General features: G+C 37.2%; 1 protein-coding gene across 3 annotated transcripts in view; it reads left to right on the top strand.

The window, feature by feature from the left end:
- Window positions 1-27,872, top strand: part of ARHGAP10 (Rho GTPase activating protein 10) — a 154,080-nt gene that overhangs the window by 84,873 nt on the left and 41,335 nt on the right. For 2 of the 3 annotated variants that reach the window (XM_051790926.1, XM_051790925.1), the window contains 5 exons: window positions 4,396-4,483; window positions 5,805-5,863; window positions 8,397-8,502; window positions 9,127-9,286; window positions 23,042-23,192. In XM_051790926.1, coding sequence (XP_051646886.1) covers window positions 4,396-4,483; window positions 5,805-5,863; window positions 8,397-8,502; window positions 9,127-9,286; window positions 23,042-23,192 — 564 coding nt within the window. Of the gene's footprint in view, window positions 1-4,395; window positions 4,484-5,804; window positions 5,864-8,396; window positions 8,503-9,126; window positions 9,287-9,676; window positions 22,251-23,041; window positions 23,193-27,872 lie in introns of those variants that run through there. The other variant, XM_051790927.1, reaches the window with a different exon arrangement.

Raw genomic sequence — 27,872 nt, 5'->3', positions numbered from 1 at the left:
CCAAAGTAGTGGCCATGACTGCAAAATGTGCCGTGTTTCCCCATTTCTTGTCCTGAGCACTGACAGTACATGCAGTCAGACAAGACCACTGGGATTAGTTCATTTTTATAGAGCTTCCAAACCTGTCACTTGACAGCAAAGGTCTGATTCTCAGGGATTCATTGGTATGCAAAGAAGCTTGTTTGCAGTTTGCACCAGGCTCTTCTCCAGAACCATGCATGCTCCATCTGTGCTGATAACACAGTGTTCTTTGGCACTGCAAACTGGAGGAAGCCAGAAAGTGAATTCATTTCATTACCCCAGACATTATGTGAATGACAAAGCGCTTTTATATTATATGCTGCTGTCAGTTCAGTGCCACCTGTAAGACTTTTTCTTTTCCTTCCTTTATTTTTTCAAACAGGCTGTCTCTTCAGAAATGATAAGACATCTTGAGGCTTGAGGACCTGCATGTCATATCAATCTGTCATAATGACCTTGCTAAATATTAATTTATGATGTCTTACTTTAATCAATATTAACAGCACCCTGAAGTACTCCATTAGTGCACGTAAACCTGCCTATATCTTTAAAGTATTGTAGAAAAAAGGCTCTTTTTGGAAATACGAACTGGGATTAATAAAAATGACTGATCTATAACAGATTCTCATAGTTCATAGAATATGCTGAGTTGGAAGGGGCCCATCAGGTTCATCAAGTCCAGCTCCTGGCCCTGTGTTGGAGTTAGCCTCAGTAAACAATAACCACCTTTAGCCACTGACCATAGGAAGAATTGATGTGGTGTCACTCAGGGAGACTCGATTAAATGTATTTGGTATAATAAGGTGCTTCTCAGTTTTGTACTTACTGGCTTAGCTTGGGCATGCAGGTCTGGCAGAAAGATTTTCCTTGTTGCCATTATTGGTATCCAAATTAAATATACTCAGGTTGCCAGTGGTTCAGTAGCAGCTGGAAGAGTTTACTGGGGATTCCAGCATCTGCTTTTAGTTATTTTTTTTTTTAAATCAAAACCATTTTTTTTGTCGTTCCCAAGATTCATATATTTACTTGACATAGGAAGAGTACAGTGGTATCAAGACAAGGCAAAATACTGAACAGGAAAAAGTTAGGGTGCAAGCAGGTGCTCTTCTCTGATGATTTGTTGAAAGTGATCCTATCTGTGTTCTTTATCTGTCTGTCCTCAGAGAAGAATAAAGAGGGTTTCTTTTTGATATACAGTGGTACAGAGAATTTAAAATGACTGATTAATCTTTAATCCTTTGTCTCTGGGCATACTCTTAGATACCTTTTTATATGAAAGATTTTTTCAGAATCATAAAAACCTCATATTAACTTTCTATATTTTAAAATGTTTGATAAGATTTCAAAGTATTTTAAGCTACCTGTCATTGACCATGAGGTTCACAGTTGGAAAGGCCCAGTGTGCAAAAAAAGTCTTCCTAAAGGTAACCAGGGACATAATAGCATTTAGTTTTGTCTCTTTTTCAGAATACTTTCTATAGAATTTTGGAAAGTACATGAAGAGTCAAGAGAGTCTGAGAAGACCAATGTATGCTTTTCTAATACTAGGACTGCATAGATTTTCATCTGTAATGCAAAAATCTAGTGAAACTTAGTCTTCTGTAAAAAAAGGCTCAACAATTAAATATAGAATTCTTTCTTTTTTTTAAAAAAAGGTTAATTTTTCAATTAACTTAGTTTTTGAAGTTATCTGTAACTGGCATTGTGCTATGATGATCTATTTTGTGGCAATGATCTGGTTTAAATTTAAGAGAGGCATTTGCTAAGGAAAACAGTAATTACTTTTTAAGGGAAAATGTTAAAATAACGGAATATCTCATTGTAAACAGAGGTACAGAGTTAGAACTTCCAGTATTTTGGGTATCTGTTCTAAGCAATGCAGAGAGTGTTGTCAGCCATCAGGAGTCTCAGTTTTGGAAATGTGTCAGGGATGGATTCCTCTTTCGTCTGTGATCTATAGATTTAGATCTATGATCTGATTATAGATCTGATGTGGTTCATTTCATGCACTGCCCACACAGATTTCATACAAACCACTCCATAGGTCAGCTTTCATACAGCCCATCGCTTGTGGGGAAGAGACTGCTGAGGACTTGCAGTTTCTACTGATGAGTTCAGGTTTGATTTCTGATACTCTCTGGCGTGAAAAATGCCAGACTTGTCGTGTTGCCAGACTTTTCAGGTGCTTCTGCCTTTTCAAAACGAGCAGATTCCAAAACAATTACACCAAATTCCTTATTGTTTTATATACAGTAGATGACAGTGCATACAGACCTACAGTGGGGCATATTGCATATGAAAGCAGAGTGAGTCTCCTCCTAACCTAGTTTAGTGAACTGGACTGTTTTTATAAACTCTGGCTCCCTTATTGTCAGAAAGATTTGCATAAAATTTAGAGCTGATCTGTCAGAAGCTGTTTCATAAATGTGCACAGTTATTTTTATATGCGTAAAGTTGCCATTCAGTGCACAGCGGCTGCTATGTGAACAAGTAACATGAAAACTAGTAGAGTAGGTTTTTTTTTTTAAATTCTGATTGAAGATCCAGTTCTTATAATGGTCTGGGGTGTTTGAAGTAAGGGGGAAAAGTGGAGCAGGCACAGTGAAATGCGTTGGGTGGTGGGGCACAGAGCAACTGTCAAACCCAAAGTGGAAAAAGTCTTTAAGCCTTTATGGCTTCTACAGTCAATTTGGGGTTCCTGGGGATTGGTAGTAGGGCCAGGGGTTTTTTTGTTGTTTTCTTTTGTTCACCAAGAGATAATGAAATGTTTCAACAATACTTTCTATTTTTTATTTCAAGAGGCTTGCTTTGGAATTCAGATGCTTGTTGTTTTCCTCTCGAAATTCATCAACAAATTTCAATGAACAGAGCACATACTTTGAATGTAAAGGAGGTTGATCATTATGAAGCAGCTATTTAAAAAATGGATATTACATAGTGTTTCAGTGGCAAAATCCCCATAGATTTTGCCAGTTTCTGATGTGATGGCAGTTTTTGTTTAATCAATTCAGTAGACAGGTTTTCTTCTCAAAAAAGAGAATTTGAACATGGAAACAGCTAGCATGCTAAAAAAGAGGGAAAAAGAAGCTTATTCCTGTGACAATCTTGAGTAGTTTGGGTGGTGGTTGTCTAGTAACAGTTTGCTAGAAAATGTTATCTGACTTGTATTTTAAAATGAGATTTAAATAATTGATATAATGAGGGAGAATATTCAGTTACAGAAATAATTGCTTGGCACAGCTTTTAGAACAAAATTATTTAGTCCCAGTAAAAGGACTGCACCTTTAATCAGGGATCCTAATTTGATTTTTTAGATGGGTCTGTCGTTTGTCTGACAAGCCAAGTAACAAATGAATTCTGAATTGTATGAACTGGTCAACACGTAATCTGTGTCAGCTACTGCTGCAGTTGGCTGTAATGACTGACAGAAATATGTAGCAGTAATAATAAGAGAAGCTCAAGCCCTTTAAGTTAGCAAATACACTGGGCTAGTCTGGCCGTATACATGTGATCCTCTCACGTCAGCTAGCTCTTGATTGCGGTTTTGAGGTCAAAAAGGGGTTTTTTTTGATTGCACAACATTCCAGTGTGCTGTGTTGTTTTCTGTCTTCTGTCAAAAACTCTTTAACCTTATGGGTCAATCAGACAAACTATTCAGTTTGACCGCTCTTGTTACAAGACTCTACCAACTAACCTGGTAAAAGGTGGGAGTTCTGTGAACCTGACAAATGGTCAAGCCAACGAGTATTTTTTTGTCCTGTGGGCGAAAAAATTCAGGCCATCTTGTAGACAAAACTTACTGACAGCAAGGAGTCTTTTTTTTTACTTTTGAAGCACCTCTTCTTAAAGGTTTTCACGCAATATGGAGGGTCATACTGCACTTTGGCAGTAAACTGTTTTCATCGACAGTTTACAAGCAAAACTATGGAGAAAATTTGAAAATATTTATTAGTGTACTTGCACTTTAAATAATGAAAGAAAGGAGGAAAGGATAAGTTGTGCTTAGAGGGTCTTTTTTTTTTTTTCTAAACCATTTTTGTACATCTTTCTGTGTTTGTGTGCATGGGCCTGTTTAATTAAAGGTGTGAAAATTTCAATTGCTATAGAGATCTTCTTACATGGAAGAGATTTTTAATCCTTCATTAAAGAAAAAAATTAGCAGTAAATAGTTCTAAGAACAAAATATGGAAATAGAGTATATAAAGGGGTTTGGATATTAAGTCTTCTTAGTATTAATAATAAAAAGGATGTACTGCTTCTATGTTTATATGAGCAAATACATGCTCAAATTCAATGTGTTTTTGTTCATGTAGGGCATATTGATTTAGAATTCCCTTTATTCACATCCCTCTTTTCTTTCTGATTATTTTCTAGATGCAAAAACCTGCAATGAAGTTGACCTGGAAAACCCTGTAGATTGGGAAGTAAAGACAATTACTAGTGCTATGAAGCAATATCTGCGGTAAGTCTCTCTCTCATTTATTCATTTTTTAGACTACGAATTCTTATTCTAATTCTCCTGTGCGTTGTGTTATGCTATATTACTTATATTTCCTATATTTTAGAATAGAAATTCATTTTGTGCAAATACCAGTTTTTTATTTGTCTTGAGGGAAGCAAAATTATGTAGAAACACTGGTACTCATGTTCACGAGACAAGCCCCAAGATATTTTTGTCTTAGACATATAAGCATTTCACTGATGGTTCAGACATGAATTGTTAGTCAACTTGCTAAGAGCTGCTGCTGAAAGCTAGCTGAGATTGTTAAAATTTTTGCCTTTTTGTATTTCAGTGTGGTAGAATGAAAAGGTTGGGAAATTTTTAATATTTTCCTCTCCCTTCTGACCCTTGCTCTGATGTTCTGCAATAGTGATAATATTTTGAGTGTTGAATATTTTAAATAAGAATTTTAAATGTGTTCTCTATTTAAATTATTTTGCCAATTCCCGATCAAGTTATTTTCCTAAATTGCCTGGGATCATAAAACGTAGAAGTTTTGTGTATCTCTTGTAGTGTAACACAAATACAGTATTTTTAATCTGCTATTTTTATTAAAAGAAAATATTACTACAACTGATATCAAAGAATTCTGCAGAACAAGTCTTACGGAGTGTAGAAAAGAATTAAAAAAAACAAAGAAAAAAGTGCACATGATTAAGTTTTTTCTTCCCATCTGAGCGTTTATTCCAATATTTCATAAACATCAGTTAATAAATGGTTTCAAGTCTGGTAGTGATGGGGGTTCTTGTTATGTTAAAGGTTTTAACTCTGATGTTTTAACTCTGATTTCCTTTATTCAATGCATTTTCACTGAGGACTGAAGTTTTCAATTTCAGTTATTCTATTTGAAATACTTTAGAATTTTGGATGGCTGCTGTTAAGTCAGCTTAACTGTTGTAGGACCTTGGTGTCTTTCCAGTAAGGCATTGAGTTGTGAATCTTAATATTTTAGAAACACTAGTGAAGAATTAATTGCACAGTATATGTGTACACTCTTCAGTTGAGAAACAGCCTTGGTGTTGTAATTGGGAAAGGTACCTTATGATAGACTGGAGGCATCACTTCATCTCATGGAAGGTGAATGGATGCATTTAGTCTTATTTTCCTGATAATACTGAGTTTTCTGTTTGTGCTGGAAACCACTGCATTCAACAGCCCCTGTAAAAATGATTACTTCCAGTACAAGGATTATACTACTGAATGTTAAAAAGGTTTCCTGCTTAGAGTAAATAAAGATAGAAGAGAATATAGTTAAATTTATTATGTCATCCTTGTTTTACAGAAGCCTTCCAGAGCCACTGATGACATATGAGTTGCATGGAGAATTCATCGTTCCTGCCAGTAAATAAATGACTGTAGTTCAAATAGAAATCTTTTGCTGTTGTACTGTTATGACCTTAGGAGCTCTCTGCAAATGCAATTTCAGAAAAATACCTCAACACAGTAAAAATACAGGAACAAGAAATAATAAGTTATTTAAAAATATGTAGGTTTTAAGCAGTTTTCAGTTCTAGTATGTGTCACATGTAATGGGACGGCGTAGAGCAGTTTTAATTTTTATGGAAGAATTTTGGATAGCCATTGTAAACATTCATTCTTATTGTCTTAATTGTGTAATGATGAACATCTACTTAATCTGTGATATTTTTTTTTGCCTTCCATTTATAAAGAGTATGAAGCTTAGTAAAAGAAAATACACTAATTTGAGCTCATTTGAGTCCTTAGAGCACAGCTGCCTGACCCTTGTTTTCAGTGCCTTGTTAGCTCTGTATTCAGGATGGCTTGAATGTTCCTCATGTATTAGTAGAAGAAAGAAAAGAACCAACCAGATTACACCGTGGTAGTTCAAATACAGACTTGGAGAAGACACAACAGCATTTGTAGCTGTACATGGTATCTAGTGTACATGGAATTTTTTTGGAAGAGGATAGAGGGAAACTGTGGAAGAAAATTTTTGGCTAAGTATCAAACAGATATTTAGCTGATTTTCTTTCCAGCCTGTAGCACTTCTGGCAAACTGTGGAAAGCAAAATTAAAATAAACTTTGAGACAATTGCTTTATCATCTTCAGATTGCTATAATGACTTTCCAGGACTGCAGAATGTGTTTGCTTGTGGTCCTAAATTCAAAATGAGAATTAGCTCAGGAAATTCATTGCCAAAGCACATGCGAGAGGCCAAGTGCTTAAACAAAATTCAACATCCTTACCTAGGTGGTGAGTCTTCTCGTTTGTATTGGAAAGTGTTAAAATAATTTCTTGACTTACGAAGTTTTGCCAGCAGTTTCTCAGTTTATTTTTCTTTCTCTATTTTATAGTCTCTTTCAATAAGGGAATTCAGTTGAAGTTACATTTTTTCAAACAGTGCAGTGTTCATAAGTAGTAAACAATTCCGTAGGGGAGTTGATTCTGGGGAGGGAAATTTAATCAGCATTGCAGATCTGAGTTACGGTGTACTTAAAAATAGGTAGTCAATGTTGTTTCCTATCTTGGCTATAAAAAACCAGCAACACTGGAAATAGTAAGGAATATCCTTTTCTCTGAAGCTACTGGGGGAGGAGCCAAAATTAAAACGTTCTTTCGATTTTGTTTTCTTTATACATATCAGTCCAGATTGAAACTATTTGAGCTTTGACTGTATCTTGTGATTAAGTTGCTTAGCCATTCTTTAATTAGAGTTTTTGATTTCACATATATTTGTGAAATAGTCTTGCTTTAAAGAAGGCCTACATTTTTCTGGCTGTCGGAATTTTGATTAACTCACTAGAAGTAAAATGTTTTGCTTTTTGGGAGCCTTGTCTCTTGCAATCTGCGCAGGGGTGTTCACTGCAAAAGAATAAAACACGGCCCTAAAATCTGTAGCAATGTGCAAAGAAAAAAAAATCTGAATGAAGCAATATGCACTGAAGAAATATGATGGTATTTTATATGAAATACATTTAGCAATCAAACTTGCTTTACAGTAAAATGGGACCTGGTCAGTGGTCCTGGTGTCAAAATTTCTTGCATTCAGAATAGGTTCTAAATTTTTCTCTTTCTGTGCCTTCTAGTAAACGGAAATACTTCCATTCCTCTCATTGTAACCACTGCTAAGATGTAATTTTGTGATTTAGTGCAACTTTGAGAAATAGGAAGTTGGTTTATTTTCATCTTTTACAGATTCTTGTTTTCATCTGTGTACAGTGAAACCTGTCGGGGCCAAAATTATTCTACTTGCAACAGACAAAAATAAAAAGCTCTTTGCTTATTTTTATTTTTGTACTGTACTAGAGATGGATTCCACTGTTATTCAGAGCCTTTGTCATAGTAATTTCAGTAGGGTTTTTTTGCGTGTTTATTCTTCTGTGTCTTCAGAGGTAATTAGATTTTCTAAGCATATAAATCTTTTGCCTGTGTTAACTTATGCAGTTTCCAGTGCAAGTAACATAAATGCAGTATCATTAGCTGCACAGTACCAACAAAACTGAATTCCAATCATGAGGACAATCAGTTAATGATGCTAAAATGTAAAGTAGTACAGTTCCTCTCTGTGGCCCCCAGTAGATTTCACCTTGCAGTAGGTTTCTAAGCAGATGAGTCCAATGCAGCAAAACAATTGCTGTGTCTGTCGGTTTTTAAAAATAGATGAACAAAGGCATCCTTTTGCAGGTGGATTGAAAGATGAGTTCTCAAAATAAGCAAATAAGTTGAGAATTCTAGAACAATATTACTCGTGAAAACAAAGCACATATGTTCAGTATTGCTATGTTTGGAGATACATAAGTGGTGAAGCAAAGTGTGTGCAGTATGTTTCCATGCAGGGGTGGGAGAAGGATTGTGTTTCTGGGGATTTTATTTTTATTTTTTGAGATAGTTATGTATTTCTCTGTCCCGTAGAAAGTGGGAGTCCCGAATCTCGAGTCAATGCTGTTCACTTCTTGGTCCATAAACTGCCAGAAAAGAACAAAGAGATGCTGGAAATCTTGGTGAAACATTTAGCCAAGTGAGTGTTATGACCTGCTTTCCTACCTTGTCAGAATTCTTGTCTTTGCCTCAGTTTAACTACAAAGGGCCTTAGTTAAGTGTGGCTGGAGCCAGAGCCCAATTTGATGCTGTCACACATAATACCAAGAACCAAACGTGCAAAAGCAGACAAGACGTTTGACTCATGCTGTGTGTGTTTTGGCGGGAAAGGCAGAAATCTAATACCTTAATGAAGCCATATAAGTATTTACTTTAGCACTCCTGCCAGCAGTTGAGGGCTTGATTGAAGTGAGAAAGGGAACATTATACTTTCTTTTTGCAGATTCTGGCAAAGGGAATAGTGGAGATCTGTTAGCAAATTTAAGTTGGTTTCACACTTGCCCTGGTCCAAGGCTAAGTGCGTTTTATATAGTTAAGTTCAGTAAGAGACTGGTTTGGCTTTTAAATTGCCAGTGGAAGAATGGCTTTTCAGTTTTCCAGAATTTAGTAATACTTTATTTGAAGAAACTCCGCAAAAAAACCAAACTTCTAAAACATAGATTGAGGAAACGTAATGTTTTCATTTGTAGACTGCAATTTCCAACAGTAATGGAAATTTTTCATAACCCATTTCCTGTTTTTTCCTTCAATTCTTTTCCAAAAGCGTTTCAAAGCATGCCAAGAGGAATCTAATGACTGTGGCAAACCTAGGGGTAGTGTTTGGACCAACCTTAATGAGGCCGCAGGAAGAAACTGTAGCAGCCATCATGGACCTGAAGTTTCAGAATATCGTGGTTGAAATCCTGATAGAAAATCACGAGAAGGTAAGTTTTGCTACATCTTTGCATTTCTGAGAATTGTCTAAACCAATCTGTTAGCCTAAATGTGTAGTGTGGAGTTAAGGATGATGTTACAAATAGCTTAATTCTAAGGAGTATCCTCTGTACACTGTATGCTTTTGGTTGTTTATACTTGATAGTTATTCCTGTTCATAGGTGAACTGACATTTCATAATGCATATTTTCTGGCCGTGTAAGTGCTTATGTGTGTATAGCACATCAATAGATTTACATTATGATGTTTGCATGTGTTTTTTGATGAGCAAAAGTGATACAAAACTGGATATAGAAAGCCCAGGCTTGATTTTTAGCTCTTCCATTAAGTACTTTGACCAGGGTTTGAATTCATTGTTTTATGTCTTCATCTTTTCTCAGAGTTCACAGAGTAAAAAGAAGACTTTACTGTGAATTTTATGTGTAAAAAGCATTATCAGAGAGCCAGGTATTAACATTTCCTTTGTTTTCAGCTGAATGTGTGTTATTTTAAGCCTTTGTATTTGAGGTAATGCTGAAAATAGAAGTTGTTGTTGCTGCTGTAGCAGTTGCCAGTTGCTAAAGAGCCTTGCATGTATAAGGTGCTGTCCAGAATATCACTGCATGTAATCTAGGATCTAAAATTAAAAAGAAAAATTAAAAAGTCCTTTATTGGTCTCTTTATTTGGGGACTCCTTTGGGAGTCCCTTGGGTCTAAGCTGACTTCTGTAACTGGATGTTTGAGGTACTGTTTACTGGGAGATGGAAAGCATCTCCCTCACTCTTACTGTCAAAAAAAAGTGCTTTGGAAAAATCCCAAGATGTGCTTTTCCCTCTTGTCTGTCTTAAGCACTCCAAGCATTGAAATAGTTATTTCCTTTAAAGGTTAACATTGTTGAAATTGGCTATCTAAGTCAAGTGTTATCTACTGAAAATAATATATGTCTCAAGTTTTCTTGACAATGTAATTACATTTCCTCCCTGATTGATACAGGCTGGACAAAGCTTCTGTTGGCATAGCTGTGTCCACATGGTGGGTTTTGTTGGCTGAGTTGACTCAGGGTGTAATGCTGTCCTCACACGCACATTGAGCAGATATGATATTGTTCTGTTGGAAAAATACTGGGCTGCAGATGTGGCTCAGGTTCTAAGCAATAAATATTCCAAGAGCTGTAACCCATGCTATTAATTTTAGACCTTATAAATGAAAGTAAACCTTGCAATAAGCTCATGATTTTAAAGCTATTGCAGTGACCACATAAATTTAAGAAAGTCAAGAGGGAGAGCGATCAGAGCCAGGGTGTTTTAATGACATATGGAGGTTGACTTATGCTTATTCAAATCACTGGATCACCACAGATTATCACCATTGTTTTCTTATGCCAGCTCAGTCACATGTTTTTAATAACTGGACATCAATTTTACATTTGAAACATCAGTTTAGTGGCCTTTCTTGCTCCTCTGAAAATGTAGAGAAGCAGGGAATGGAAAGTACATCAATGTAATACTGCATCATTTTCCATAATTCCTTGGTTTTATGCCTTTTTTAGAACTAGAAGGGTGTAATTTTTAAGGGATTTCTTTCATTTCACTGCCATTTCTAACAGTGAACTTGCCATCAGTGGTCTGCCTGCAGCAACCTCTCCCACGCTAGCACCGCTTCCAAGGTAGAAGGCAGCCCCGAGTGTGACCTCTGTATTTATGACAAAGGCAATAGTGTGTTAAGGCATTACAAAAATTTTATAGTAGAACTGAACATGTTACTTTTACAGTGAGCCTCCTTGATTTGGGGCAGACCAAGGACTTACTTTAAAAGGCAGGTGCCGTAATTGGCAGTCTAATGTTCATTTTATATTGCTATTTTGAATTTCTATGTGTTTCAGACTTTCTGAGAGACTTGCATTAGATATTTTATTTATAGCCCTAGCGAAGTTCTAGGAAAAGTCACCAGCTGTAGGTTAAAATGTTTTAAAATACTTCATTCAGCCACTGCTCCACCTCTGCTAATTTTTAGCGGCTTCTGCTAATAGAAGTAAAGTTTGGAATTGTAGGAGAGTGAGGGAGTCAAGATGGAGGTACACTGACACAAACAGACTTGAAGCAACACTTCACACTTCGTGCATGCATAAATATGGCTCTGGTACTCTGCAGTGAGGCATTTCTTTTCCCCTATAGCAAATGAAATGACTAACAAACTTTTAAACTGCAGAAGCAACAGCTGTCAGCATTTCTAGTTTAAATACAGTAACTCGGTAGGCGAAATGGTAAAAAATTGTTATGATTCCTCAAATATTTTTAAATTTCATTGATGATCATTATGTCTCATGTGGATAGCTTTATTGAACAAGATTCACTTTTCAGTTTTAGGAGGAGACATAATTAGGTTACTAGCTTTGAAATCCTGGTGCAGTCATTCCACTATCATCACTCTGCTGGGTTCTAATTAGAGAATTTTTATGCAGTTTCTGTATGGAAACCTGAATATGAGGACTTGCCCTGAGACAAGAATATAATGCCTAGTGAATAAGCTAGGGTGGATTTTTTTTAAGCATTGTTGGTATGTACATTTATTTCCTAATGGCTAGAAACCAGTCAGTACCACTCTCACCTTGTTTACAGGCTGCATGTATACTCCCAAACCATGCCTGTGAACCAATTATAGTAGGTTGAGGAGGGGATGTTTTGCAAAATCAGACCAATGCCAAGACTGGAATACTGAAACTAGATCATGCAGCCTGATGTGTTGATTAAATGGCATTAGAATTACACAATGATTAAGACTAGGAAGGGAATAGAAGAGCATCAGGGAGACAATTGTTTACCTTTTTTTCTTGTCAGTTATGGAAAAGTCTCCTCCAGGCAGAGTATTTCTCAGTGTCCAGTGAGAAGGTGAGCTGTAGAAGCAGATGAAAGAAGGAAAAAAACTAGACCCAAGTTGAGACAATATTTTCCCAGGACCCTCAGAACCACCTGTGGAAGTGAGGCCAGTCTGGATGAAAACTAGACCTGTGAGCTGTCATACAGCTATAGGGGAAGGCCAGCCAGATATGCCATGTAAAGCAGGAGCATGTTCAGGTTTGATTATTCCATAGTTTTGCCTGGAGTTTTCATGTTTTGTGCTGGCTGGGCTGTGTGTACCAGCACTCTTGTTTCCCTTTGCTTTGCAGGTCTTTGAGGTCAACGTCCTTTCCTACTGGGCTGTCTTGTCCATGACCTGACCATGTCTGTCTGGTCTCCTTTAATTTTTATGTCCCATATCTTTCCCTTCACTAAAAAAGCCTCAAGAAATTCCTGTTTGTGTCTCATCGTTGTGTTCGTTTTGCTTTGAGGTAACAGGCTCAGCTGTGCTTGTGCAGTGCTTGGGACAATCTTGGCCTTTAGGTAATCCTCTAATTAATTAGTCAACTTGGCCTCCCCTAAAGAGGTTCTGATTTCTCTGCCTCCCCAACATGAGTTTCAAGGGTTTAAATTAGTTTTTCTTCTCAAGGATTTTGCAGTTTGGAAATCTGGGACATATCTGCTCTTCTGGTCTTTTCTCTGACTCACAGTGAGGAAGAAGGGTGGTCCACTCCACAGCAGCATGAAGAGCATGCACATGTTCATTTTGCTGTTATAATGTTTTGGCACCCTGTTAGAATGAATGTCACTATTCAAAGGGCTTATTTATTTGTCATGTAAAGATGTCTCAGTGGTAATGTGAGCCATTTTGGTTTCTCAATTCCCTGAACATTATTTTAAGAAGGAAAAAAAACCGCACCGGGATAAAAAAAGTCCAAGAAATGAAAGAAGATGAGGGAGGAGGTTGGAATAAAAATCTCAGTGGGACTGGAATATTTAAACCAGCATATGGGGGAGGAAAGAATAGTGAGTACAAATAGCAAGATTACAAAAACAGAAAGAAGATGAAAATTACAGTGAAAGAAAATTAGAAGAAAAAATGAGGGGCTAGACAGAGGTCCCTTCTGCAGACTGAGAGTCTGATGAAAGGGAATAAGTTTGGTGAAAGATACCTTTTTCTAGAATTCAAACAACCTGTGGGCAAAACGTTCTCAAAGACATTAATTCTGAAAAGCTCAGTGGTTCCTATATATAAGGCTGATACACTTTTCTCTATTAATCTTTTTATAAAGGGGAAATATTTTATGTACTTTAGACAAAACATGTCTTTCTTTTAGCTTTGATTTGCTCAAAACAGTTTTATGTTGAATTTTTTAAAGGAAAAATAAATGTTTTAATTTTTCTTACTTTGGACACGTGTATGATTTTTTTTTTTTAAACTAAAGGGAAGAGACCTTAAGCCAACATCAACTTCATGTAGCAATCCCTGAAAAATCTTTAGTCTTAAAATGTATTACAGTGCATAATACATGCACTATTGGTGAAAGAGAAGAAATGGAAGCAGGTGTAGTCAGTTGTTTGTTTTAGAGTATGGAAGCAGCACAGTCAGGTGTCTCCACATGGCAATCAAGCAGTTCTGCTGCAGGTGAATGCTTTAGGGGAAAGTGGCCCTGCAATCATGTAAACTTAAGGCTACTTTTTGGCAACACAGCAGATCTTTTGAAGGCACACTGAAGGGACACGAGAAGTACTGAAGAGGGCTTGTTTCAGCTTTCCTGTTGCTTTGCCTTTGACTGCAAAGGAGGACCAAGAAGCAATGTGGTGTAATTGTGGTGGTTTGCTGTGGTGCAGCAATTTGAAACCTCCCCAAGCTGAATGTTTCTCAAGTCAACAAGCGTTTGACTTGGAGGGGGGAAAAATTACATTAAAGTATCTCCATTAGGGCAGAGTCTGTGAAAAGACACGTGAGCTTCAGTTCAGGAAGTTATTCAGCATGTGCTAGACTTCAAGCATGTAACTAATCACAAGTGTCATTGGAACTATGCCTGAACTTAATTCTAATTACATGCCTTAATGATTGGCTGAATCTGAAGCAGAAAGGGCAACAGGCACAAGAAAGAAATTCTGGTAGGAGTCAGAGCAGCTCTTTCATTCCACTGTAGTGTGTGCAAGCTCTTTAAACCCTTTCTCTGCCCTGTGGATTGGAGAAAGCCCTTCCATGTGACACACACACACATGTGATCTGGTAAACTGACTGCGTTTTTTTGTTTTGTTTTGTTTAAAAGACTGTAGTTTTCTAAGTCTTAATATAGTTTATGCATAGTAAGGAGAGTGTATATCAAATCTCTACTCACGTTTGTGGCTGCAGTTGATGACATTAGAAGGAGTCTGGATCAATACCTGGATTGGTATGCTGTTAGACTGGTCCAACAGAAACAAAACATGTATTGTGAGAAACCATATTAGATTAATAAAGAAAATAAAAAAAAAGTCATGTTCTCAGGGATAGAATAGGTCTGCTGAGGTGCTGTACTATAAATAATACACAGATTTCTGATTTCTCGATTTCCCTTATTTCTGATTAATTTGGGGAAACTTCCCTCAACTTCATATGAAATTTCCAAGTGATACAGATCTCATCTTCCACTGCCCACAAGCAGTGTTCTCAAGTAAGTAAACAGAAAGGATGATAAGGGAGTGGAATTCAGTATTAGTTGACTAATATTTGCTTCAGTCTTGATGGAGAAGGCAGCAAGGGAGAAGTCCTTATGAAAACTGCTGAAGTGGGTGCTCTTAAATAAAATTTTGTTAGTCAAAGAAAATATTCTATAAAATGTTGCAAGGGGCATGGAGAGGAGAAAGTTGTTGTGCTTCTGAAGAGTTTAAAAAGTAAATTCTTATGCAGAAACTGTTATGTAAGAACTATACCATATCACAGTTTTCAATGGCAAGTGAAGTTTTGAATTTACAAACTTATTTTTGTTTATAGTGGCCAAACTGACCTGAATGTCATCGTGTATGATCATTGGTAATGGATAATAGTACAATATGTGCTTATGTATATGCATGTACTCTTTAGAATTCTAGTAGGCTGTTGCCTTACCAGAAAGGTTAGTGTATTTCAAACCATTAAACAGATTTTTGTATAAACAATATGTAGCAGTCAGCTGATAATACTTTACGTCCAATATTTTTGCGTGCATGCCACTTAGACTAATAAAGCATCAGTACTTCATTTAGACTTACAATGGAATAAGTATGTTCTTTTGCCTCCAAAGACCATGTAGTCATAATGTAAGATAAAAAATATGTATTTTAACAAGAACAAAGAGCAGAAAATAATCTACAAAGCAATAATGGGCAAATCCATGTAATGGCAGCAAGGAAATCTGTGAAAAAAAGAAGGTGCTAGTGAGGCTATGTGGTTGGCTACAGTTGGAACAGTGTCATTTGCAAAGATCTTGAAGATCTTGTCATTTCATTCTGATGCTTTGCTCAATGACAAGGGGTCAGATGTAGGTTTTTATTCTCAATATATCATTATTTATATTTCTGTTTATAAAATTTGTAAAGAACTAGGTGTGGCATATATATTTAGTTGTGTTTGTGTGTGTGTGGGCGCACACTGTATATATGTTCATATATTTATATTTCTTACAAATGAAGGGGAGATCATGTTTACCTGTGCTGTGTTTGGCCATGGTTGCTGCTTTTGCTGGGTCCTGACTTAGGTTTCCAAGTGCCATCTTTTATCTTCTCTTTGTAAGAGAAGATACTGCAAACGTTCTTCTTCTGCATTATTTTCTATTTAGGGATATGTTATGTTTTAGAAAGCTAGGTAATGAGATTGAGTATTCAATCTTTTAATTTTTAGGCATTTTTCTGTTGTTTTAAGTAGTTCCTGCAACTCAGCAAGATACACATAGCTATTATGTGTAATAGGAAAAGACAACCTTTTTAGAATACTCTCCTTGGTGTGAGTTAGAGTAGGTGAGCACAGAAGAGAAGGTGAATCTGGTGTTCCTGCTGGTGCAGTGGACAAATGAGTAAGTATTCCAAGCCTGGAAATATGGTTAACTCTCTCATTTCCCTCAATGAATAAAATGGCTTGGTTGACAGCAGTAAATGGGCTGCCATCAGGAGTGTTCTTCTCATGAATTGTTAAAAGATGGAGGGAGATGTGATACAGGGGGAGCTGCAGTCTTTGTATCAGGAGTGCTACTTTTAGAAAGGCTGAGTCAACAAACTCATAATTCGAAAGTGATCAAAGGACGCACGTTTTTGACCTTGGGATGTTTTTTCCTTCCAGCCTTTCACAGCTGTCCTCCAGACTGTAATGTCGTGTTTTGCAGGCTGTTTAGTTTCTTCATTAAATCTCAAATGTGAACTACACGGTTCAAGGTAGCCAGGGAAAATGAGTGGATATTAGAGTCTATGGATACATCAGGTTTGTCTGAAAATTCCCTCAGTTCTTTTGTCACTCTTGTAGTTTGCAGATTGTCCAGATCTGTAGGTTTTGTATAAGAAGAGCAGATAGGAGATACTCCAGTCTCAGTAGGAGATTGAGACTCCCAGTGTCCAGAAATCCCTATAAACAATATTTCATTTAGTTAGGGGTAGTCAGGCTGTTAGGCAGATGGTCTCAGCAAATGATATCTTTGTAATGAAGAAAAGGCTGTCTTGGTTGGATGTAAGTTTTATTTATTGAGCTCTCTGGTCTGGCTCACAGCCAAGGATGTTTCCTGTTTCTGGTGTTGACTTATACCTGGTTACTTTCCAGGCTGCCTCCCCTGTTGCACTGTAATCCAACAGTGTGTGCCAGGCAACATCAAGAGCATTATTGATGCTTTCTTGTTGGTGGCCCTCTAGAGACTTGGCTTCAGGGAGCTTTCACTCTGGATCTGATTCTGCGCTCCCCCCCTCCCAATATAGGGATTGTGAATATTGTGCAAAGTTTTTTTGTGGTTTGTAGTGGAATTCAAGCCTCAAAATCCAAAGCCTCAGAAAATCTGCATCCTCTGCAATCTCATATAGGCCAGTGCACAGCAAGTCATATTTTACAGTGTATAGGTGCTAAAGTGCAAAACTCAGGATAACTACTTTGAGGCAGGAACACCTGAATTAGAGTGGACACACCTTGGAGGGAGGTAAGTTGTTTAAGAATTCTAATTACATTTTTGATAATTTTTATTGAAGATTTTGTAAAGATTTTTAAAATATTGAATTAATTTTTAGAAATAATCAACTTCATCATATTTTTCACACTGAACACAGATTCTGTTTAAATGTCAAGAATTTCTGGGACGTGTCTTTTTTATTTATTGAATCGTGTTTGAGAACCAGGAAAAAAAAGATCATGTCGACTAAAACCAGAAATGCAACAGGTTGATCTAATATTGTCCGTAGTAAAGTAAAAATGTAAACCAGTAAGAAACCACAGTGACAAAGGATTATTTTTTTTAGAGATTTCAGTACTCTAGAAGTTTTATAAAATTGTTAGAATTGGTGCAGAAATCAGTTTCGAAATAAAAATTTTGTCCTAGCTCTCTAGAAGTAGATATTTTGTAATTTCTAATATTATTAAACTTTTAATACCTCCCATTAGCTTATGTAATCCATTCAAATAGGGAATAAAAACCCTAGAACTGTTCTCTTATTGAATGTGGGTTTTATTGTTAAAAAATGGATTACAATCAGTGTACAATTAGTGGTTAGTGGTAATAATTAGTGGCCGAGCTACTGCAATGTATTTTACAATGCTTAGTTTCACCTTGAAATTCCTGAAATGCCTATATCAACAGTAAAATTATAATTTGACATAAAATACATTGTTGCTTTATGTTTGCAGAAAGTGAAAAAAAGACTGGTAAAACCACTGTCTTCATTATCTTACGGGGAAAAAAGCTTAGAAAATTTATCAGAGTAAGAGCACACTGTGAACCAGGAAGACAGTTGACCTCTTTTTCTGAGCATTTTTGTCTCTATTCTAGATATCTGGTTTTTGGTTTTGTACAGATTGCTGGGTTTAACCTGAATTGGGTTTGCGTTATGTTGAAAAGAAGCTAAGTCAAGGAAAGACCATGGTGATAAGTTTCTCTTGCTCTATCCTATTAGTTAACTTATAAAATGTTCTTTGATCAGCATATATTATAGCCAGTTGTCATGGAAATGCAAGGAGTACCTAGCCATGAAGTGTATAAGGGCAGAGCAGTGTATGTGGCCTAGGTGAAAGGTGTCTTATAATGTTCAATAAACATTAGTTGAAGTGTCTGTGTGTTTCTTTTCCTTACCAGTGGCAAATCAAGTCTGTATTGAAGGGAAATTACCAAAATAAACGCCTGAACGGATGTTATTTTTGTCATGAGAAATACAGTCCTCTAAAACATATGATTGTAGTAGTGGAGGCTAAACCACTAGCCAAATTTCAAAGAATTTGGAATGACCTTGCACATTCTTGCCTCCTTTGCATTAGACAGTGACTTCTGGTAGTCTGATTTGTGTTTGTATCTTCAAAGGAAATAGATTCATGTCCTGTATGGCAGGTGTTATGGGAGTCATAGGGGTTTTGTCTTGCAACAAAATCATGGTACAGCTTTAAGCTGTTAATGATTTTTTTATAAGTTTATCCTCATTAGCTCTATTACTAAACCTCCATTTTTTTTTCCCCTCTTTTTCATCCCACTCTGTCCTTGCTGTTTGCCTCCCACTGATTTTTAGAGGAAATTTTAATTACCCCAGTGAAACAAAGCAGACAGAGATGACCTGATGTCTGGGTCTTTTCCTAAAGTGATTCCTGGCAAACATACTGAAAATCATTAATTAGTTCTGCTTGAGACCAGAAAGAACAGATCAGTATTCTCTTGTAGCAGCAGAATCTAATCTACATTTCTGTGTACAGCTATACATCTAGTCATAAACTTGTGGACTAGGCCAAGTTAAATCCTCCCAGCCATGGGTTTTTTGAATATCTAAAATCAGCTCTAGTAAGAGCTCAGGATCTAGAGTCCAACGCTGTTGTTGCAGATTAAGGAGAATCTGGCAAAATTCCTTGGGCTGCTGCCATGTGGATCTGCTGGTAGAATACAGTACGATAATATGTTGAATTTGGCTCATTACCCTCAAGAAATGCTGCCATAGACTTTGTGGGATACATATTTAGGAATTGGAATGGTTATATGTAGGGATGGTCTTGGGCTCACTGCTCTAGACAGAGCTGGTATTAGCGCTGTATATCCAAGATGGTTTGTGGTTTGTTTAGTCCCAATATGCATTTTATACTACTGAATAGAGAGAAATAGGTCAGACTTACCCGTGTTTTAAATTGCTCCACAAAAGCTTGATCTTTTTTGTTGTAACTTTTACGCTGCAGGTTTGGACACTAATCCACCGCTTCAGTCAGTGTGCACTTTGAGATTCTGCTTTCATGTAAGGTTAGACCTAAAGAACCACTTATAATAGTGGGCTAACTGGGACTGACTAACTCATCCAACTAACTGTTGGATTTGTTGCTTGATTAAAATTTTGAGTGCTACATGCGTTAGTCTTCTCCCAGATTTAAATTATTACACTTATCTTCTGAGTTTGCCCCCAGTTAGGTGGATAGCAGGATGCCAGTGCTTTTAAGAACTAAACTGTAGAGAACTGATGCAGTTCTAATGCAGTTTGGCCACAGTCTCAAAAACCGTAACACTGGATGTGACTGTGAAATCTTTTAAACTTTGAGGTTGGTTTAGTATATTTTTATTGTTTCTTGAGTGACGTAATGCAATGAGTGGACTTTGTTCTTGGCTTTATAACAGGCATTAATCCAAGCTTTGGTAATTTCTGCAGTCCAGATGAATGATACTGGTGGATCTGACTTTAAGGGAGGGGTTTTTTTGAGTAGCAAAAAGATCATCTGTTAAATAGCACATTGCAATCCTGTTTTTCCATGGGAGGGTTTCACTCCCATTGGATATGTGTGATTGCCTCGCCATGCATCTGCAGTGCAAGCAGGTTCTCTGAAAGTTGGTCATCTGTGGTCCCATGCTTTTGTGCTAGTCAGTCAACACACAACAGTGTTGGTACCGTTTCAGGTGCTTGTATTGTGTGTGTATGATTTTTAATTCAGTCTTCTGTGCATAAACAGTGGGCTTCTGACAGCAGGTATCTTTTATTAGCTGTGAAACGTTTATATTTCAGTGACATTTAAATAATTAATAAGGCTAAAAGTAAATTTTAATAAAACAAAAAAACTTTTCTCCCCACTGCTGAAATAAAGCAGGTCTCTATCCCCCCATTCCCAGGCAGACCTTACAATACCTCTGTCAATGCAGCAGACAAATACCCAAGGAATGATGAAAAGTGCTTGCCTATTTAAATGAAAATGAAGCAAGAAAGAGAAGCTGAATGCTGTATGTGCACTTCTTAAGGCAGAGGCTGATGTTCTGCTTGCTTTTCAGATGCTCACCTTTGCAAAACTGGTACCTGCTGAGGCTTTGGCCTGCAACAGAAAGAGATTTCTGCTACTGAAAAAAAATAGGCCTAGTTATGGCTGGGCTGGACTGGATTTTCCTACTAAAAAGACAAAATGAAAATACCAAAGTATGGATGAACACAGCTATGCAGTGCTTGAAAGAGCAAAAAGTCTTTTTGTCTTCTGCTTTTCTGACTCTTAGTTTCTGATGCTAATACTTTTGGAGGAGTCTATTGCATTATTTGTGAGAGACAAGTAAAAAGCACTGAAGAACTTCACTGCAACCTGTGCAAGTCACCTAAGTTCACACAAGAAAGCTCATCTCTTATAAAGTACTCCTGGGGAATACTTGTTCTTCTCACCATCATTAATTTCAGCAGAGATCTGTGGATAAGGCTGTGCAAATAAACACAGCTGTGGAATGTGACATAGTAAGCAACATGCTGAAACCTCTTGGCAGAGAGTTTTTTGCCAGAGAGCCCAAATGCAACACTTAGTCCGTGGAAAAGATGGCATTTAAAGTTTTGGTACTTTTGAATTTTTCAGAAGCAAATATTTATCCCTAAAACTGCTCAATCTAGCCTTGTTTTTACACATAAGGGGGCAGTGTGGTACTGTTAGCCAAGTGCCATGTAGGTGCACATTGGATTTCGTTATTATATATTGCATCATGTTTTAAGAAATGGCTTTAGAACTCTGAGCACAATTAGAGCTTTGTCACTGCCTGAGAGTGCTGCCGTGTCTGTCCTGGGGAGAACCAGGTTGGACTGTTTCCTTTCTTCTTTGTAAACATTTTGTTTTTAGAGAGTTCCTTGCACTATTTTGGCGCCCTCTCGTAATCCCTTGTTCACAGGCATGTGAAGGAAGGAGAGACAGTTTTCTTAATGCTGGTATGGGCAACTTCAGATGACATCATTTTACCTCCCGCACAGCAACGTTCACTTGTTGGGAAGGAAGGTAGTATTTTCGCTGGTGGTTTTCTTTGCACACTGTATAGAGGCTTCTGGCCCGCTGCTGCCCAGTTTTGGGAATATGCTAACTTTTCCACAGTAAAGTGGGATTTCTTGATTACTTTGTACCTGCCAGAACAAGAATGATGATTAAGTAAATCAGCATGTATGTGGGTTCTTGGGTCATCTTATTCCTTCACATTGATATTCAGGGTTAACAAGCCAGGATATGATGATATTTAGAGTTTCTAGTACTTTTAACATGATGTCTTGAGTGCGTTAGTACAGGATGCTTATGGCACTTTTTTCTCACCTGTACAGAGCCTGGCTGGCTTTTAGCTTCATACTGCACCTGACATGTGCTGTGATAATCCAAAAATGTGTTATCCGTGTTGTCTCTTTATGCTTTCCACATGAATTTCTACTTCATGAAAAGCTTCTCCTTCAAAGATTCATTACAACTCTCTTCTTTGTCATATATCCTTATAGTAAATATTATAATGTAAAGTTGCAAGAACATCATATAATATTTCATTATACCTTGCTGTATTACCGTGTTGTGAGGTGCCATACAGACACAGGGCTTTTCTTACACAGCTTCTGTTTGTGTTTTTCTTAATCTACTGCTTTGTCTTTGATGAAATACATATTAAGTTGGTTTGTTCATGTGAGTCTGCCATGATCACTTGTAAAAGGCTGCTGTTTAAATTGTGCATAAGCATACTGATGGTTTTCTACAAGTAAATCAGCATCATTAGACTGTATGTGTCAGTTAAAGTAAAGGTGCTATCAGGTACAGCAAATCTGCATTGCTGGTTAATTCATTCAGAGAGAAATGTCATGGTATTTTGTGTGGAGTGGTGATGTACTAAGGGTCATGGCTCAAAAGATAAAATGATGACAAGAAATGCAATCCTTTTTATATGCATCTTTGTGGATGTCAGCATTTAATATAAATTTGTCTCAATATGCAATAGTTAACTGAATAAATTCTCACATGTTTTGTTACTATGGTATTTCTCACTGCAAACCCCTGCCCACAAAATTTTCCCCTTGCTCTCTTAGAGAGTATGGTGTTTTCCTTAATTAAAATGGCTGATAAAATGATATCACAAGTTTTGAAAATTAAAATTGATATTCTGGCAAAATCATAAGTTTTAGCTAAAGCTATGAAGCTTTTTGGTTACTGGTTCCTAAAGTTAGTATCCTTCTTTTTCTCCTTCCCCTCCATCCTGGCTGGTAAATGTGGCTGCAAATATTTTGTCTTTGAATTAACTGACTGGCAGCTTGGTTAATGTGTAGACAGTGCTCTTGGTTATTTTATTTATCTACTTATTTATTTATTTTAAAAGCACTCATTAAAAACCCACGGCATACTCCCAAACTTGAAGGAATGGATTTTTTGGCTCCTGTCTGCTTTGAATGAAATCCAAAACAAATGTTGTTTGATAATGGTTTACAGTTGCATTACACAGGTTGCTCTTCATGATAAATAATTAACACCCTTTGTGTTCTTGATTGCAGATTTTCAAAACCCTGCCTGATACCACTTTCCCTGAGCCAATCTCTATGTCAGTGTCTCCTCCAAATGCCCCACCAAGGCAGTCGAGAAGACAAGGACAACGTATTAAGAGGCCTCTGGCTGTTTACAATCTCTGCCTTGAGTTGGATGATGGTAAGATGTTAGTAATAATTTCAGTCCTTGCATCAGATGGGCTGCGTATCCTATCTACAGAAGGTGTTTTCATTTCATGTTTCAATTTGTATACGTGTGTGCGTGCACATGCATGCTTGTTTAATTGCTTTGGAACATGCAGAGAAGCAAGGAGAGCTCCAGAGAAAGGAGAGCAGGGAGTGCTGTCCTGTGACATATGTTTAAAAGTAGGACGAACTGTCTTAAATATGCTCTTCTCCTCTAAAAAAGAAGCAGCTCTTGTTTCTTTGGGGAAATCTCTTTGACCTCTACTGAAGATTACACAGCCATAAGATAAATGGAGAGAGAACTAAAATTAAAGCAAATCTTTTATGAGAAGAGCTAATGCACTTTACAGTTAAATTCATCTGGATTAAAGGCTCAGGTCACCACTGCACTGGAGAATACCACTACTTCACTTGAATCTTTAATACCTTGCTGTAACTAGCAGTAAATACTTGTCAACTTGCCTTTCTGTTGAGAAGCAATGGGGAAAAAAAACCTACAACGGTCTTGTTTTTGCATGGAGTCTGCAGCAGCAACATACAGTGAGGCAAAGGGTGTATAACATCTTATGTATTCTGACTGTTGGCCAGAAACATAATGATTTTCCTGAAATATCATTGCTTGGGGGTACGTACAGTACTGAGGAGGCAAGTCAGGGCTCATTTTGTGTTACAGATTTTCTCCACCCTATTCCCTTTCCCTCTCCTAATGTTTTTAGTGAATTTCTTTTCACATGAAGAACCATGGGATCAGGGCACAAAGTCCAGTAACAGCACGTGGAAATAAACAGGAAGATTTTGAACTCCTGCTGCAGTATGAGATTCACTGGTGAACTGTCATTAAATTGGTGGTCAACAGTTTTGGATTTTGTAAGGAAAGAGCACAAATACTTACAACAGATATTAAGTGCAGGTTTTAGAAATAAACTCAGGACTGTTTATAGTCTCAAAGCCAGTTTTACAAGGAGTCAGCAAGAAATTCAGCATTCCTGCCATTGGATTTAATTCACCAGAGAGATACATAATCTCTGTGCCTTTCTTGCATGAAATATGAAACTAAATGCCTTGACTAGAAGATGTTTAAGGTGTAGCTACTTAAAAAGCTTAAGCTGTGTTAATTTGAATAATATGCTACCAAAAGTAAGAAAGCTGTTGAGCTATATCTACAATAATACATTTATCCTCATTTGAAAAACAAAACAAAATTGAAGCCATTCACAGAGCTGTTCACATTTAAATTTGAATGTGAATCCCAGCAGACTGCAAGAAGTACCACAACTACTCCAATTCCATGCTGCAAGGTGTGCACTGAGGACCTCTCAACACAGCTGTGACCCAAACACAGTGGGCAGAAAGTATTTGATGGATTAATTTATTTTAAGAGCCAAAAATACAGTGTTACTGTTGAAAATGGTTATAAAAGTTCAATTTCTCCTAAATTCAGTCCATATTCTTGTCCAATTTGGGCATCTTGACAAAGAGAAGAACTGGGATTGCTAAAGGCTGTAATAGTTATATATCATACAGAACTTTGGTACTTGTCTGGGAATTCTAGTGGGGTGAATTGCAGAATAACCCAATATGTCATTTTCCGTGGTAGAACTGTGATGAAGGCTGAATTGCTACAGGTAAAATTTCAGTGGGATCTGATGATAATATTTCCCCTTGTAACTGTGGGGAAAAAATGTCCTCTGTAGTCTCTGAAGCTGCCGCTGAAGGTACCAGTGTTCTCAGTCTGTTGTTGCTAGAAACTGGCTGTTGGTGGGTCCTGACTGCAGGCTGATGCTCATTTGACTTGTGTTTAGGCAGATGGTTGTGTCAGTGAGGTGGGAAGCAGTCAGGACAGAGGCTGTTTGGCACGTGTGCCATATGCATGCAGTGTGCAGTACCCTGAGCCCAACTGTGCCATTGCACGGTCTGAAGAACTACCCCAGTGGATCCAGGGTCTGTAAAATATCCAGGCTCATGAATTATCTAGTCACTGAGTAGAGCTCAGTGCCTCCAAATACGCTTCGTGGCCTTCAGTTACTTTGTTCTTTGGAGAGGGGGGGAAGGAATAAAAGTGAGCCTGGGCTTCATTCCATATTTACCTAGTTTCTTGGCTAACAAATGCATGTTTTATAACTGCTCTTTGGAAGATTTTTATCCTGTGTGTGTTTTTAACAGGAAATTAAACATTAAACCCCTTCCCTCCCCCCCCTCTTTATTCACAATGGCATGAGTTAAGCACCAGGCACAAGTCAGTGTTTTGTATTTCCTGGATATGGCAAAATTATCATAATCTTGTTTTAAACAAGCAGCTGATACATATTTATACATAAATATATTTGTAGACAAATGTATCTCTAAAGTTATTGTAATTATATATAAATATTCTCTATGCCTTGAAACTAGAAGTATGTTGGAGACAAAAATCTCTCTGTGCTGGAAAACTTCTTGAGTGTGTTTCTTTTAGGATTGTTATGCAAACCAGGAAATTGTTAGAAAAGCGGAAACAAGTCTTTAGCTATCAGCTGCTCCAGGGAGTTAACAGGCTTCAGAATCCACTGCTTGAATTGGAAATGCAGGGTTCGGGCCAGGTTTCTTTTTAAAAGCACGTTTGCAGTCGAGAAGCTTCTTGACTGCACACAAAACGTATGCAGCAACCAGCCAGAAAGAGCTGTAAGTGACATAAATATTGATAGATACAATAACTGAAGAACACACACTATGTTTGATAAAAATCTTTATTTTGCCTTCTAGTAATTAGCTGTACTGAATTCTGATAACACATAGATTTTCCTTCCTTGTATATGGAAATGAGATGATTAAACCTATTTGCAAACAATTCAAGTGTTATATTTACTACCAAAAGGGTCTTCATTTCCTGAAAGACCAAGTCACAGAGGATACTGTCTGTTTTTCTTTCAACTTCTTTCCTCTGTGGTAAACCAGTTACTAAATTTTCACTCTGAAGTTTTTCGACATCCCTGTGTCTCAAGTAGAACTAGACCTAATGGGGAACTCTGAGCTGCTTTCATACATGGCCTAAATCCAAAGTTCTTGTTTCAGAAAATTGCAGATTTGTCTGAGATTTACATTAGGATCAATTCCAGAGCTTTCTAGTCTTCTAAAATGGAGACATGGGATTTGGTTTTTGGTTTTGTTGTTGGGATTTTTTTTGGTTTGGTTTGGTTTTTCTTTTTTTTTCTATTTTTGGAAATTGCTTTTTTCTTTCCCCCTCCCCCCCATTATCTGAATGAATTTTAGGTGAATTAAGTAGCAATGCAGAAACTCCCGTGGCTTACAGTCTCAACTGTATACAAATGACTTTTCATTCTCTCTCTGTCTCTCTATGCAGAGAGGGAAGGACTATTAGCTTGAACAGGGAGATGTTTATCCTGTTCTTCTAAAAATGTCTTTATTTTCCATTTGGACAGTCAATATATATCAGAAGAGAGCTCTGTTTATACTTCTTCTAGAGGGCAATGCAGAATTTTAGTTTCGTTCCCTTACAATTTTATTTAAAATTTGTATACCTTTCTCATCTTGTAGCAAAATAAACAGGTTTGGGTTTTTTGGGGGGAGTTGTTTTGTTTTGGTTTTTCTGTTTTGGTTTTTCTGTTTGGTTGTTTCATGCAATTTTTTTCAGTGCCAGAGACTTAGAGATTATTAAACTATTTTGCAGGGCTACTAGAACAACATGGGGAGAAAAGTCCTGTGTAAGGTAGGGAGAATAATGCAGTCCATCCAAGATGAAGAGAGAATCAGCACAGGTTGCATAAATCACACCTGGAGTCAAAAAATGGGTCTCGTGTAGCAATTTGTCCAACTAAAGAACTACTTGTTTTCTAAACAAACCAAAATATACTTTTTAAACCACAGTGCTTGCTGATGCCTTATTCTATTTGAACACACTTTAGGAGTCAAAGTTTCTCATTGGCACATACGTGGACACAGCACAACAGCATCATGGGGGGGCTGCATTGTTCTGTTTTTAAGGCATTTATGTCCAATCCCCCCACTCTGGAACTCATATGAGGTGTTTTGTGATAGCTTTTTGTTGCTGCTCTAAGCTAAATACTGTATTTATAGTGATTTAGAAAGCAGGTATTTGTCAAGAATTCTAAAAGAAATAAGAATTAGAACTGCTACTTAACCCTTTAAAACTTTGTGCTAACTTATATTACCCTTGAAGTATTTAGGGTAGCATAAGTATGAATGGAATTTAATGTTGAATAGGAGTAGCTGGTTTTGATTTTTTTGTGGGAATTGGAGTGAGACAGCGTCCTAATTTGGGGGATAAATTAATTTGCATGAATTCAATTACATTACTTCATCAAAGTAAAACATGATACACGTAATGGCTACATGGCTTCCATGCAATAGTCCCTCTCCCTTCCCCTCCCATTGCTTCCTGCCCCAAACACATAAGTAAAAAAATCATAAACTTCATTTGGAATTACTGAACATAAACCTGGGATGTTAGAGAAAGCCTTGGATTTATAAGGAGACTGGTCTTCAGGGCTGGAACAGCCCAGAGCTGCAAGGTTGCAGGTGTGAAACCTGGCCTTGAACTCTTTCTATTTCTGAATCTGCTGCTTGGAAGTGTTTCTGTAACCTGGCACATAGTAGGGGAAATGGAAAGAAAAGCAGCTACATAGGCATATCAAAAAGC

Source organism: Manacus candei, unplaced genomic scaffold (assembly GCF_025592945.1).
Source record: "Manacus candei isolate 608988 ecotype Guabito, Panama unplaced genomic scaffold, ASM2559294v1 h1tg000028l, whole genome shotgun sequence".
Lineage (NCBI taxonomy): Eukaryota > Metazoa > Chordata > Aves > Passeriformes > Pipridae > Manacus > Manacus candei.
This window is presented reverse-complemented; position numbering and strand designations above follow the sequence as displayed.